The sequence below is a fragment of the Eupeodes corollae genome, chromosome 1 (assembly GCF_945859685.1).
Source record: "Eupeodes corollae chromosome 1, idEupCoro1.1, whole genome shotgun sequence".
In the NCBI taxonomy this organism is placed as follows: Eukaryota; Metazoa; Arthropoda; class Insecta; order Diptera; family Syrphidae; genus Eupeodes; species Eupeodes corollae.
In genome coordinates this window covers 80,942,672-80,959,332 of record NC_079147.1, presented here as the reverse complement: position 1 = coordinate 80,959,332, position 16,661 = coordinate 80,942,672, and the positions used below count along the sequence as shown (strand labels likewise).

Here is a 16,661-nt window from a genome sequence, read left to right as displayed (position 1 = left end):
TTCAATAATACAAAAAGCAATTGTAGCTTAACAATTCTAAAAACAAATCAAACCAATAAACTCCTTCAAATAAAATTGTTAGACATTTTTTTAAGATAAGATACACCCCTATTCTGCTATTCTTTGGAGGGAATTTGTCTTGAATGTTCACTAATCACTATTCCGCTATTCATTCGAAGTGAATCTGTGTATGTCGGTAACGTCGGTAATACTGCACGGTATTTTCTTATTCACGTGAACGCAGTAATTCTATACAATTCAATTCATTGATGACTGGTTTGTTAATTGTTGTTAGCAAAATGTAAGTAAAAACTAATTTATTGCTTAATTTTCAATATTTGTTTTATAAATAAAAGATTATTAACATTTTTAGGGGAAGAACGACACACAAGGAACAATTTTTCTAACATTTCCCTGAAACTTTTTGTTTGAGGATTCTTATATTCCTCTGCTTACAATTGGTATTAAAAGTAAAATACTGGCCATTTCCAAAAGTTACACAAATTTAACAATTAGTTCTGTTCAGTAAACCTAGTTTTTATCAATAAAAACATTCATCCAACATTCTCAAGATTGTCACATGAATAGCTATTTTCGTGATTGTCAAATTGGTTTGGGATAATGTAGTTCACCCGATGGATAGCAGAATGCAAAGGCAGTGTGAACGGGAATCGAATGAGTGAATCGAATATACGATCCAGAATAGGTCTGGTAGACTTACCAAATTGCTGAAACTTAAAGTAGCACTTCTTTTAATTTAAAATTAGCAACATTTTAAGGGATAGTAAGATGTTTAAATAGTTCAAAACTAGCTAAACCATCTTTGAAACTTAGTAAACTGCTAAAAATGGCTTCAAAATTCTGTACTCTATTAACTTTTTTAAACTACTTAATGGCTTAAAAAAGCTAAAGTAAATGCAGATAAATTTGCTCCAAATACCGACTTTAAATTAAAAAATTAAATATTTTAATTATTATTAAATTTACTCACTTGTGGGATCATGTATCCATTTCTTCCTATCTGTTGTCGTCTTCTGTGACGATTGTGAATTTCTGTTTACCTGCAATAAAGAAAAACTAAATTTTAGTATTATATTTATATTTATCAATTTTAAAGAGATTTGTAATTTTGTTTGTTCTCTTCTTTTATGTGTCAATAAAATTCAATGGAAAAAAGGTCAATTACATAATAATATCATTCCGAATTAAAATCCGATATTTTCATTAAAATTTGTAAATCAATGTGAAATAATAAAAGACAATGCAATTCATCAATTTATTAATGAATTAAAATGAAAATGTCATTTCCCTATTATTTCAATTTCCCTTAAAAATAAAAATCTCAACAATAAAAAGAAAATAAAATAAATCCCGTTACAAACAGGATACATCCGGTTGCAGTTAAAGTCAACATTTTCCGCTGAGTTGAAAAATAAAAAATAAAAACATAAATAAAATAAAAATCAAATTGGATAAACTTACATTGCTCGAGATGCGATGGCAGCGCCAAATGATTTATATTGCATTATTTGTTTAAATGCGCTTATTTATCCAGCCATATAGCTCCGAGGTATGTGCATAACTTTTGTACCTGAGCTTGTAGCGTGTGAAGTGATTGTATGTACGTAATTTCGTGCCATTGCAATGGTATGATAATTTTCAGTTTGTAAATAAAAATTATTTGAATTCAAATTGGTGTTTTTTATTGTTGTTGTTGTTTAATTTTAATTTTCAGAATGAATGAGACGTTAAATTTTAAACACAAAAAAAAGGTTTATATTTATTGCAATGGGATATTAATTATTGTGCGGGATTGATCTGAATTAATGATAAATTGGATAGAGTAATTCATCTTCGTCCTTTGTGTTGATTTAAGTCTTTATTCAAAAATGAATATAGGTGCAATAGGTTTCTTTTTTCCTCCAAACTTTTGACTTAAAGTTAAAAATGTATAAGGGATATATGAACGTTTAGAAAATGTCATTATCAGCTTCAACTGATGCCGTTTCTTTCTAATTGGTTCGTGGTGGAAATTCGAAAGAAATGTCAAAAAACAACAGTTGCCCAAAAATTTCAGTCGTTTATACTAATTTTTATACTTTTAGCTCAATTCTAAATATTACCGGTGAAAATTATTCACCGGCAGAATTGTTCCCCGAAAGTAAAATTCTCTTATTCCTAATTCGCGGGCTAGCCCAACCTAGGTATAGTAATGTGCTTGCCGGAATCTTTAGCTGAAGAAATGTCGGTGTGTTATATAGTGTTAAAATGAATTATTTAATGCAACACTTACCTTTAAGTATACCATCTCACTTGAACTACTTTTTATGATTCTACTTTATGTTTAAGAACTTATTCAGTCAGATATTCATTGGATTTGTTTATTTTCTTCATAAATAAAATTTCCTAACTTGCTTGTTAATAGTCATATAGTCAACTTGTTTTCCTGAAGCTTTAAGTAAACTGCGAACATCCTGTACTCAATAGAATTTCTACAGGTTTTAAAATGTCGCTTTAGAATGCGGTCCAAGGTCGTATAGCCATTTTTAATGGTGAAAATTATTCAACTTGGAGGGCACAAATAGAAGGAGTATTGCACAAGCTTCGTCTTCTCAAAATAGTCCAAGGAAAGGAAGAACGACCAACCGAAAACAGGGATGAGGAGGAAAAATGGAATGACAAGGATTTGGATGCAAGAAGTGAACTATTACTCGCCATGGAAGCACACGTAGTAGCTCTTGTCAAAAACTTTCAAACATCTAAAGAGATCTGGGATTACTTGGCTTCAAGCTATGATAGGAAAAGTGTACGGCAAAAGGCTGAAGAATTCAAAAAATTATTGAACATTCGTATGGAAAGAGCTCAAACTATTGACGAACATCTGCGGGAATTCTGTGGTATAATCAGTCGTTTGACGGAAGTAGAAGCAAAGCTCGATGATGGTCCCACTTCTTGATAGTCTCGACAAAAGTTATACAGATGTTCAAGCAGCATTTGCAGCGCAAAAAGAATTCTCGTCATTAGAAACAGTCCGTATAAAGTTGATGGAAGTTGGTGATTCAAAGCCAAAATTATCAAATGGTAATGCACTGAAAGTAAGAGGTCAATTTAACAATTTTCATCTCATTCCAACAAACCCAAGACATTTGGTCAATCAACAAAACAAACATCCGGTGCAAGTTCATTTCGCTCAAGGACGCAGAGAGCATAAGGCAAATAATTGCCGATCTAATGATGAAGTGGCAAGAAAAGTTGATGACTCGTATTCCGAAACTGAGTTTATGATGCAGGAGTCCTTAGAGCTTTCACTCACAAGAGCACTCGAGGTATCGGACAGTCTAAACAACAACAAAAGTTCTCGTTGGTGCTTGGATAGTGGAGCTACTTCTCACATGTGACACAGCGAAACATTTTGTTCATCTTTATCAAAACGTCACGTTAGGTATGTTAAACTTGCAAATGATAAACAAATAAAGATCATGGGTATTGGTACTGTTGATATAGTCAGCAAAGTTAATGGCAAAACTTTTTTCTGTTCGCTCTTTAATACACTTCTTGTTCCAGACCTTAAAGAAAACTTAATTTCCATCAACAAAGCCACCATGAATGTTGTGAAAGTTTATTTTGAAGCCGACAACGCTAGGTAGTAGTAGCTAAAGGCTATTCTCAACTGTATGGTGTTGATTATTTTGACACATTTGCTCCAGTTGCTGAGACAAACTCTATCCGTATGCTCTATGCTATTGCTACGGAACATGACTTAGATCTTTACCACATAGATGTATCAACCGCATTTTTATATGGAGACTTGGACGAGGCAATCTTCATGGAACAGCCTGCAGGTTTTGTGAATGACAAATCAAAGGTCTATAAGCTTCAAAAGTCAATTTATGGATTAAAACAATCTGGCCATCAATGGAACAAGAAACTTGATAGCAAACTTCAAGAAATCGGCTAAATAAATTCAAACTATGACCAATGCATTTATTTAAAAAAACAAAACGGTATTTTCATTTTAATTACTGCATATGTTGATGACTTATCCGATTTCGTAAATTTCAAACAGCATCTTAAACAATTTTTTAAAATTAAGGACATGGGTGAACCCACCTTTACCATAGAACTGGAGATTTCAAGAGATCGTAAAAAAGGAACTTTATCGATCAGCCAGTCAAATTATATCAAGAGTTTAATTTCAAAATATGATCTCACGAACTGCAAACCACGAACATTACAGTTACCACCTAAAACAAAACTCCAAAAAGAACTTGAAATTGAGGGAGAAACTAAACCTGTGAACCAAAAGTCATATCAAGAACTCATTGGCAGCTTACTTCATCTTTCTACGTACAGTAGACCAGATATAGCGTATACAGTGAATACTCTTTCACAGTTTAATCAAGATCCAAGAGTTCAACATTGGAATTCAGCTATTTCAGTTCTTAGGTATTTGAAAGGTACTCCTAACAAAAGTTTTCTATTGCAGAACTGGAAAGCCATTTGTAGCATATGCTGACTCAAGCTATGGTGAAGACGAAAATGATTGAAAGTCGCAATCCGGTGTTAGTCTTGTACTTTGTGGTGCACCAATTGATTGGAAATCTCGCAAACTGCCCATAGTTACTTTGTCCAGCAAGCAAGCAGAGTATGTCACATTAACTATAGCTGCAAAATGAGCCAAGTACTTTAAGCTTTTACTTGTTGAACTTCATCTACATTGTGCTAAAGAACCGATTACCATATCCACCGATAGTCAAAGTGCACAATATATTGCGAACTTTAAAGGAAGACGTTCGCGAACCAAGCATCTAACTGACTGACAATAACTGACACTGTGGGCCAAGACCAAGAAACTGTTTACGGACGATCGAACGACAGTGACCACTGCGGACTCGCCGCCGTAATACGGCTTCCAAACGAGCTTGGAGTTGGAGGAGTACGTGCCGGTGAACTTTTACAATTATAGTAAGACTCACTGGCAGCGATTCACCAACGATTTAACGAGAGAACTTCGGTCTAGAAACATATCCCCACCAATTGACAGGAATTTGACTAATACCGAGATTGACGAATATTTACAACAAATAGACAAGCTAATCCAAAGAACTATACCGAAATACAAGGAACGAGACACTACGAACTACGTAACGCGACTACAAATGCACTTCACATACACAAAAGTAGACTTCTGACAAGACTTAAACGTTTATACCGGAGGTTTATTGACCCAAACAATCTGGAGGTTAGGACGTTGAAGTCGTCGATATGAAACGTAAACAAATTAATCAAAGAAAACTATCGATTAAACCTTAATTTGTACTGGGACAAGAAAATGCAGGCCATTAATTCTAGTGACCAGAGTATGTTTCCGCAAATTAACAATATCCTTAGGAGGAATGATCCGAACGACCTTCCTTGTCTTAAGCTTCAGAGAACGACAGAGAACGGAGACGAACTTCTGACAGCAGGAATAGATCCAGGAGACGCCGCCGCCGTCTTGGACGCTGACTTCTTTGCTGTCGAAACCTCGGTTTTACCAGGTTCAATGACGAAAACTTGGATAATGCCATCATCGATCCAAACCCTATTAGTCACGAAGATAGAGCTCCAGCACATCTTCGATTAATTAAAAAAAAAGCAATCAGCAGGTGTCGATGGTATATCCAACATTGCTGTCCAAGTGGGCTGAGAACAACAAAATAATTCCGGATAATCAGTTCGGCTTTAAGGCGGGACATGACACTATACATGCTGCGTCTAAGCTTGTTTCTGATATCTACTGAAGAAGGCCTTCGACACCGTATGTTTAGAGGGTCTGTATCTAAAGTTGAACAGACTTGGCATAAGTAAACCACTGCTGTATATGCTTTATGACATGCTTAATGGTAGATGGTTTATTTTCAAAATTGGCAATGTCGTACGGCGACGACCTAATTGCGTACAGAATGGCCCCAAAAATTGAGGGTATTAAGACACTTTTGCAGGGTGACTTCGACAAGATTCAGAAATATTGCGATGACTGGAAGTTAAAAATCAACATTCAGAAATGCGAAATTATTCTGTTCAGGACTCCGCTGTATGGTGCCTCAAGGGATACGAAAAAGAACAGTAAAAATCTAGTGATTCGACAGCCACTGGCGATTAAAAGTGTAGTAAAGTACCTTGGCATCTGTTTGGATCAGATCAGCGTTGCCCCATTTCAAATGGAGAAGGTTCGGATGTTTGAGAGACAATGACGTTACCTTCGACTACACAGAACACCAGAGTCGGAGTACCAAAATTACTATTCCAACCAGGTTCTATACAACAGTCAACATAAACAGAATATATAATTTCTTGCTAAAGCTTGGTAGGGGTCACATTGCGAGAGCGATGTCGTCAACAAACAGCTTAATAAGTACTATGAAATGGCACGTTTAAGTGGCAACATTCTACACAAAGCTTTTCTCTATTTAGACAATCGAGGGCTGATACAGGATAGGGGGGCGGTTCCGCTAATCTACCACGTCAGTCGTAAAACTATAGATGCGACTCCCCTACAGTCGAGACGTTATGAGTTGAACTTGAATCCATGAAACTCATTAGCTTTCAGTACTTGTTATGATGTACATAATGAATCGCTTCTTGTGCACTGGTCTCATATTAGAAGTTGCCAAAAATGCTGCTCAGTGATTAATATTCCACAAAGGCGCAAGAAATATTTTACCCTTCCGTGGTTTCTGTTATCAAAAAAGCCTACAGAAGAAACTTGACGTTTAGGTTTGGTTCACATTCAACATCGGCTCTTAAAATTTAACCATCCTTTATAGGTTTCTGTATCATATCAATATATAAGTTTTTAAGTAGACTCCAAGACCCGAAAACCAACATTTTTACACAACTTGAACACTGACCGCCGCGCCGCAACGTTGCATGTCTTTCATTTTTTAATGATTTTTTTGTTACGAACTAGTCGCACCACTCGGCGTAACTCACATGCTTTATTTTAGAACAAATTTGGTAAGCAGGTTATAATAGGCCAACTCTAATAGGTAGACCTACACTGTCGCGGACTTTGTATTAGATCTATGAAAGAGGAACAATTCTGTCATACATTATTTAAGCAAAACTTCAATCGTTTTCACAGCACACGTGGTGGAAGCTCTCAAAAAGAGGAAAAAATTACCGATTTTGAAACAATCATTATTAATGTTCCGTTCGTATTCGTGTAAGGCTATTATAAGAACATAAGAATAAAAAAACGCAATTGCTGAATTTTCTTCTGATACATAAATTAATTCTTTATTTTTTCATATATTCTGTTTTTTCATAACAAGACCATAGGTGCTCGCGCTGAGGATGGTGAATATTGAATGAATTCTTAACGCTGGAGCATCGCCTTTTATATTTTTTCAGTTGACAATTTGACATCACAGTAGGCTGGTTGCCTAGGCCTACTCAGTTGAGGTTGAGTTCTTTTTTGTTGTATCGTGTTGCTTGTGTGTGTGTGTGTCTGTTTTTGAGTGCGATGTCTGCAAGAAGTAGCACCAGGGCTGCCACTTTATACGTATTTGTTACACTATCTAATATTGATAAATATTTTTAAATCAGACCAGATATCAGTGTTTTCAAACAAACCAAAACCCTTCAGCTTTATACTACAAGCATAGACGTTTTCAAGCAATTCTGCAGTAGAAATACGACTACTTGGAATGCTCACCAGACCACTCTTTACTTCAATTTCGGACATGCTGTCAAGTAGAGTGATTCTTTTTTCAGCCGCGCATGAAGAATGTTTACTGTTTTTACTGCTCGCATTGAGTCTATAAAATGTCGCTTTAAATTTCGGCATCTTGAATTAGTAAAATTAGGTTAAATGTTTCAGTCACATGCCCCCTACATGAAAGAACAGAATAAGGCATATTTCTTCATTGAAAAAGTCGTTGAAGTGAAATTTCGGACAAGATTTATTCAATTAAACAAAATTGTTAAAGATCTTCCGGATCATATCATCTTTAAGCTTACCTGCTGTGACTTTTGAGTCACACATTTAAAATTAAATTTTGTACTCTTTTACTAATTTCAGTTGGAAAAACGAAAATATTTAAATGATGTCAATATTCATTGTTCCAAAAGATCATCAGCATAAAAATTCGTAATCGGTTTGGCACGAAAATCACATAAAACCACACCAGAAATCAACTTTTCTGTGGCATTTATCCTCGATGTTAATTCAACCCTTAAATAATAAATAAGACCAACTCAAAAACACAACCAAAAAACCCCTGATACCCAAGAGAAACAATACAAAAGAACTCCGTTCGTATTTAATAAAATAATCGATTCAATTTTAACAAGGTAAATACTTGTGAATCATATTATTGTCCTGTCCAATGGCATGGATTTTATGGAAAAAAAATCTTCTCGAATATAAAATTAATCACTGGGAATTTATGTCACTTGGTTTAACATTCTTTGTATTCGTCCAACAACGTTCATCGTCCCGTAAGAGCATTGATATAAAATTGCATCGTCCTCTGGCGGCGACGACGGACGATCGTCCTTTCGATTTTTAATTAAAAGAAAATAAGGGTTCGTTGCCCTGGAATAATTGAACTTATTAAATTCACCAGCACACAGACGGGATTAATTATTTTTCGTTGTTTCCTATAAAAAAAGAGAAAATGCATATACAATGTGTACCTGGAGGTCCTATAAAGTATCCTCTATCAATTTCAATATTTTCCTGATTTTTGTTCTTTTCCTTCCTTTGCATAAGAAATGTTTCCTTAAATTTTACAATCAGCTTCCAGTTAGGTACCTACAGCTTCATTTTGGGTGCTCTCAGTCTGAAAGCTCAAAGGTACAAAATAATTGACCTACAAAATTAAAAACTCTCATATGACTCGTTCTTTCGATCTCGACTTTTTCGCATCGCTTCTGATTGCTCCTTTTTTAGTTTGAATCCTTTTTGTTTTTGAATTTTATTTTTTGAAAGAATTCCACATACAAAATTTATTATGTGCTTTTGACAGAAATTGAGAATAAATACTTGTGTATGCATTCTGACGTTTCCTCTTCGATATGGGATGTTTTATAGTATCTTTAAAAGAAAATAAAAACTTGAAATTCAGATGGCGCTCGAAGGCGTTTTTCGTTGTATGCATCACAAAGGAATATTCAATGAGGAAAGTATTTCATACAATATTATTATGTAGCTCATAGTGAGAGTGTCTATGTATAAGAGTACATGATGAGATGACGATGCAAGGAAAAGAATAAGTTTTCCTTTATAATTCACAATTTGATGCCGACCGACAACATTATAATCATCGTTATGGCATCACATCGCCCGGCCGCATTTTGAAAATGCATATACTTTTTTGGGTGAAATTTCATGTACGTTGTGCAGCCCCTGAAACTATGGATCAAATATTAAGAACATCACAATTATGTGCTAGAAAGGCTACTGAAGGAAATTGAAAATTTAAAACTTTATAGCAAAGTATTTTCGCATCGAAAATTGCAAAGTAGCTAAAAGAATCTTTTGTGTGTTTGAGGGAAATCAAATAAACACAACTAGGAAGATGAAAATGCAGCATCATTCTAAGCACCGTTGCCATTTTGACTTGTTTCCAGTCTGATTTGACAGGATTTTTTCTTCGTTAGCTGGAAATCAAATACAGACATTTATTTTTGACTGGAATCAAGTCACCAATTCGAAACACCTTCTTTAATTATTTTTTCTTTAATTATTAGCTCATAGTGAACCTAGTGTAAGCGAGTTACTATAATTTCTAACTGCAATCAACGAACACACCCATTTTGCAATCTCTTTGACAAGCTAATATCAATTGGCAGCGTTCTATATAGAATCTATTTTCTATTAGAATGTTAGCAGGGCTGTTTGTCAATTACCAAATGCCAAGATCACCAACTGACAGTTGTTGCTGTTGTTTGCTTTCAAACAAAATTAAGCGGTATGCAAGCAAAACATTTTTCTTATTACTTAGCGATTTTGTTAAAGTTTTGGGTGATTTGGCACTTCTCATATTAATAGGTTAGGTTATGGTTAGGTTAAAGTGGCTGTCCAAGATGGAAACGGACACACTTAGGCCAGTTTAATGGCCGATTATGATACCACATGAATCTTGAGGCTTCCTCCTAAACTCAATGGAACCAGCTTGAGTGAGAGGCTGATTATACCGATATGATTTAGATCGTTTAGATCGTAAAAGAAGAATTCTCCTAGGTAATTCTTGCGTTTTCGAGCTAGAGCAGGGCATGTGCAGAGAAGATGAAGAACCATTTCTTCCTCTTCCTCGTCCATACAGCTTCTGCAAAAGTCATTTGAGAATACGCCTAGTCTCGTGGCGTGCTTTCCTATTAGACAGTGTCCGGTTATGACACCTATTATCGAGCTTATATGCGATCTGCTTAGAGAGAGCGCACACCTTGAACGTTTTAAATCCAGTGTTGGCCAGATGTTTTTTGTGGCTTGACACGTGGTGATGTTGTTCCACCTGGTGCCTGCCCTCCTTACAGCGTCTTGCATTAGCAGCAGTTTACAAGTAGCGATTGGTATGCCAGTGCGTGCCAAACGTGGTAGGATGGGCTGCCTTACAGTTACCTGGAATGTCTCTATGGCCCGGCACCCAGCAAAGGTGAATATTAAACTGTTGCGCCATCTCCGTTAGAGATGATCGACAGTTATGGACTTTTATAGAGTTTGTAGAGACAGAGTCCAGAGATTTGATAGCGGCCTGGCTATCAGAGAAAATACGGATATCAGATGTTGATATTACGTTTTCTTTGAGCCAAGACAAGACTTCTTTTATCGCCAAAATTCCGCCTGGAACACGCTACAATGATTGGAAAGGCGGAATGAGAGACTTAATTTCAGTCGTTCAGAGAACACACCTCCACCAACCCCTTCTTTAGTTTTTGACCCATCTGTGTAAAAATGGATTGACTAATCCTCCAAGAATGTCCTATCCTCCCAAAAAGATCTGGTAGGTATAGATATCTGGAAGTTTCTGTCAAATTGCAGTTAGGGGATGGTGTATCGGTGTGCTTTTTGCTAGTAAGCAATAAACGAATTAACTCCCGAAGCGAACTCTCTACATTTAGAGATGTTAGCGCAGATGTGATTGCAGATGTGTCCACGTTGTTAAAGGCACCTTCGATGTCAACGATAGCAACCATAGTGAACTCTTTATGATGGAGGGAATATTCGATGGTGCGTACTTAAGTGTGTAACGCTGTTTCCACCGATTTACCTTTACAGTAGGCATGTTGAGACTAAGACAGAAGTCTTGTATCGATACGTGCCCTTAAATGGATATCAATCAATCTTTCCAAGGTCTGAAGAAGGAATGATGATAGACTTATAGGTCGTAGATCTTTAGGGTTGACTTGGGAGAATTTACCTGCTTTAGGTATAGAACAACTTTAACTTTTCAATATGCCGAGGGAACATGGACCAGGTAAAGACAGCTGGTAAAAATTGCCTCTCGGATTTGTGCAATTATATCAGAAGTCTTTTGTAATTCGGCTGGTATTATTCCATCTGGACCTGCAGATTTAAATGGTTTGAAGCTGTTGAGAGCCCATGTAGCTTATCTCTTGTGATCAGATCTTGTGGATATGTTGTATTTGAACTTGAACGATTATAACTGTTGCAAGTTCGGTAAGAGAACTACCAGGAAAGTGAGTGTGCAATAGTAAGTTCAGCGATTCATTACTAGAATTTGTCCAGGAGCCGTCTGCATTTTTCAAGCAGCTGGCTTAGGTGGACTAATTGAAAGAATTTTCCGTAACCTAGAGGCTTCAGAAGTTTCTTCTATCGTGCCACAGAAGGGTCGCCAAGAAGATCGCTTGGATTTCCTCAGTGCCTTCTTGTAGATTCTTAGGGATTCTTTGTAATAGTCCCAGTGAGTGGATAGTCTTGCGGATTAGGCCCGGTTGAAAAGTTTCCTGCATTCTTTCCTGAGCGAGTCAAACTCTAAGGCCCACCATTGTGGTTTTCTCTTTCCCCTTATGTGTATAAGTGGACAAGCAATTTCTAGCGATCTGTTCAAAGATGAGGTAAGGTCATTGACTTTGTTGTCAAGTTCATTAGCTTTAGAGGAAGGACTAGATAGTCCAGGTTCTAGTAAAGTCTGTAATGAGTTCCTGTATGAAGCCCAGTCAGTTTTCCGATAGTTTTTGGCAAAGTTCGCTATTTTGATATTGGTATTGCCAATATCAAACGCTGAGGTAGAACGAATTTTTAGCCAATTATTAAAGTTTTAAGATATCGACGAAATCGTTAAAAATTAACGTCGAATATTTGGAATTTGGTAATGCCTCAAGTTAAGACTTGTCCTCGATGAGCACGAAAAAGAGAGAAAAGGTCTTGGGACAAGAATGCTAGGCGTAGAAGAGAAGGTCCTAAAAATACTCTCATTAGTAGTGGCGTGCCATCTTATGTAGCAGTCGCAAAGATCGGAGTGACTGGTTCGATTATGAATTCAAACTACTTCCTTAGAAGGTAAGAAGCACTGGTCTTCTGCGAAGGCCCTCCCAGTAATCCTTGGCAATGTTTTCTTTGAAAAATTCGCTGGAAAACTCATCAGCGCACTTGATAAACCTGTATCCCCTTAGCATTTCAACAGAGTCAAAACAAGGGTAGGGGCCCCTTCCTTTTGAACAATATTTAGGTAAAAACCATCTCAGAAAGCTTGTCCTCGATGCCGTTCCACACCGCTAATGTTGGTGGAGAGTTAATTCAAAATCGATATGGGAGACCATCTTTGGCAACCTCACTTAGAGTATGCGAATGAGCTCTGGGAGATGGCATAATACCTATATTTTCCACGTCCGTCAAGCTTACTCTTTTCTCAGCTGGAAGGGCTTCTTCCTGAAATCTGTTAAGCTTAACGACCTTTTTTGAGTAGCCAAATGGTTATTGTACTCGTAGATAACATCTTATTACTTTATTTTGTATTCAGCGTCTTTCTCATGAATTCTTCCGCTCACATCATTTTTGGCAATTTAGTCAAGAATGAAGGAGTTTTGTTAAACTGCTTCCTGAGACGAATGATATATGACTTTTTATTTCCCCGAGTAGACCTGCTATGGTCGCCTTTGCTATCCGAGGTTTTGTTTAGTTTGTTAGTTGAGGAAGCAGAGGAATACTATGGCTGGTAATCGCTGCATTCTCTGAGTGTTTGGGAAGCATGACAGCATCGGAAATTGCAGTGGTATGAATACTCTTCGTTACGGTCTGACTGGAGGCCAAAAGTTTGAAGTGAGCCAGTAAAGACCATATGAGAAAAAATAGATGAAGGTCCCATGAGGCGGTCGGAAGGGAAAGTTAAGCTTTGGCAAAGCCGATTACCGGGGTAATGCAAGGTAATAAGACGGACCGTGGCAAGGCGCTCGAACTTAATCGTTTACTGGTTTACCCCCCAGCCTTTCATTCTTCGGCACGGATTATGAAAACGCTCACACAACCACTATAAGTTGGGGACCCCGTATCAAGGATGGGAATTACTTGCTGCAAGTTGAACTATTGAAGAGCAAAGGAACCCGCGAACAGTTCGTTTTTACCTTAGCTGATCCAGATCTTCACAAGTCTCAAGACGGCTGTGGTGATCATTACCACCCGGCACACAAGGGAAGGGTTTGGTAGCAGAATTTTTGCCTGACACGACTATGGTTGACCATGACCATGACAAGCAAAGTTAAAATAGTCTGATAGCTATCCAGACCAATCTATATCTACAACAGACTACAACAAAGTGATGATCTGGCCAGCCTCCTCTTTAACAAGGCGTTGAAAAAAGAAATCTGGGTCTTGAGTGTCAAAAATAGGAACTATCGTCACCAGGATTATAAAGACGACATTGTCGGGAGAAAAAAGGCTTTTTGTGATTCCTTCATTCAGGTCCAGAGGGAAGAACAAAGTACATGGTGGCGTCAACTTTGGAAGAACATTTGGTCAGACAAGAATTTGAAGTAGTGTATTTTTCAAATACCTTGGGTCAATAAAAACACATATAACTTCTTGCATCGTCTTATTAAACCCAAACATCTTGCGGCACTTTAGGCGACATCGTGTATGTGATCGTTCCACAAAAGGTATTTGATGATACACACACCGAGAATATCGAGATCTTCTGTCTCCTCGATGCAAGTGTCATCTATGGATAATGTCAAGGGGGTATATCTCGCTTTAACGATACAAGACAACATTGGGTTTTCGAAGCATTAAATTCCACGCGATTTCTTATTACCCATTGTTCAATGCTATTTAGAAAAAGTTGCTCAAAGCCAGTAGAGCTTACCTCAACTTCGCCTGGCACCTAGCTCGTATGAGCTAAGATGAAGCTTTTAGAAAAGTCCTTTGAAGTACGCAATGGGAGACTTCTTGTATGGAACCAAGACCGGAATCCGCTTCTCGAGCCGATAATAATGATGATGAAAATATCGAACATATATTAAATTTTACAGGTTATATTAATGCAAAACCAAAGGTTTATGCATTGCGCTCTTAGTTCAACATGCAAAGGACAAGACAAGAAACAAATATGAAAAGCACCGAATAATTTTGTCAACAAAATACTTCAATAGAAATGAAAAAGAAGAGAGCTGAATGCTAAACGGAGCCCAGTAGAACCCCGGTAGTTGTTATGTTGGTTTAAAATAGTTAAATAATAAGACAATCTAACAAAGTTTGCATTTAACGATAAGAAGAAATTCATTGATACTTAAAGCAAGTATTGTCGTAAAGCGAACTTGATGCCAAACTCATCGAACAGTCTGTTGCGCTAAATTTTACCACAACAAGTTTCACCTTTCTTGTTGCTTACCACCCTCAACAAATTCTTACTGCGGCCCCAAAATTCTAGAAGAGTTTAGTAGAAACCTGGACCATCAGCCAGTCCTAGCATTTTGGGAAAGCAAATCTAACAGGTCTCAACGAAGTGTGCGAGGATTCCACACCAACGAACTGTGCGATGGTTGACCCACATATTGGTTGAACAAGATCATCAAGGCATGAAGACGATACCCATGCCCAACAATGTGTGTAGGAAAGTCACACCAATTTTAACTTAGTATGGCCAAGGGTCCATCATAAAGTATTAACGAAAGAAAAATAACTCCAAGAAAATCTTAATAACTTTCATTTTAATTATAGGCTTGGGTACAGACTTCCTTCAACACGACGTAAGTAGTTTTTCCTCAACCAAAATCTAGCGCGTGTAGGTACTCGGTAATGCGAGGAATTCCACACGATTTTTCCAGAAAGTCTTGGCTTTAATGGGTTCGAAAGTGAAGAGCAGAACTCACTCATTGAGCTACTGGGTGATCGCATCACCTCTTTAAAGAGATCGCGTGCGATGAAAGATACCTGGCTTCTCGGTCCCACACCAGAATCTTATGGATGGAGGAAGTTGCGGGACTGAGACAGATCGATCACCACGCAAAAGATCCGAGAGGATTGCCTAAAGGCAAGTAGTCGGAAGGGTCAAGCTCGCCATGAGGATGGCCACTTTTTTGAATTGCGCCCAAAGCCTTTTGACGAAAGAAAAATTGTGTGAAGGAATTTTTTTTTGAAAAGACCTACATAAAGTAATTTTGTCTCGTACGATAGTTTTTCTTTAAGTTTTTTTTATTGAGTTAAGGATTTTGTTTTGTTCTGCCGTGGAGAAAAGTTGTTGAGGAAGGACTACAATAGCTGTTGGGGACGTCGCAAAAGCTAAGTATATAGTGTTTTCTTTTTTTTCTAATAATATTGCTTTTTGGTGTCCTTAATTTTTTTTCTCCTATAATTCGTCTTTTTGACCTATTAATTTCCCGGCATTGCGGGACGCGTTTACCGTTGTTGCTTTTTTTTCTTTTATCGGTTTTTATCATTATATCCATAATTTTTTTTTTGCAAAACATTCATCGAGAATTGACCTTCTGTCAATCTCAATAATTCAATTTGTATCTTTCTCTTTTATAAAAGATCCTGGTTTTTATTCAAAGCTTCGGCCAAGGTTTTCCAGGCAATAAAACATAACTTAAAATTCCCCTCTGGAAAATAAAACATTTCTTTTATTTCGTAAGTTGATTTGAAGACTAAATATTCAGCTCTTGGTTTTGGTAAACTTCCATTAAAAAGTTTCCTGGCACCCATGATAATCAATACGACTTGGTGAAATTAACCCCTTCGTATTTCAATATCATTCTGATATCAATTTTATCGATCACCTCGATTAATAAAATATTCACCTAATCGAAACCCCCCTTAAGCAGAGCTAACGTGCTGGCAATACTTTCACTGCTACCTGTGGTGAATTCTTTCACCTGTTTGTCACATCGACTGACGTTTCTCGTAAAGTGCCATAATAACTTTCGGCACATCGGCGGTGTGCTATTTTGATTTCGTGTAATCTAAAATAATCAAAAAAAAAGAATATAATTCGCGTTCGATCTTCAACAATATTGGATTCGAAAATCCAATATTGTTTAAAGATAATTGTAGTCATATTCAGTCCGTGGGGTCGATGTAAAGGTGGAAAAAATTACAACAAGTCCTACTGATTAATCAGCGTTATCCATGATCATGGAAATAAAGGACGTTTGTCCGATTAGGTAATAGTTAAGGAGGCAAGAAGATATGTTTTTATTGAAGAAGTGCTGCTTCCAAT

General features: G+C 37.0%; 1 protein-coding gene across 3 annotated transcripts in view; it reads right to left on the bottom strand.

Moving 5' to 3' along the window:
• Window positions 1-16,661, bottom strand: part of LOC129940076 (proteoglycan Cow) — a 189,365-nt gene that overhangs the window by 85,252 nt on the left and 87,452 nt on the right. For all 3 annotated transcript variants that reach the window (XM_056048344.1, XM_056048418.1, XM_056048483.1), the window contains exon 2: window positions 992-1,061. In XM_056048344.1, the coding sequence (XP_055904319.1) occupies window positions 992-1,061 (70 nt within the window). The remainder of the gene's footprint in view (window positions 1-991; window positions 1,062-16,661) is intronic.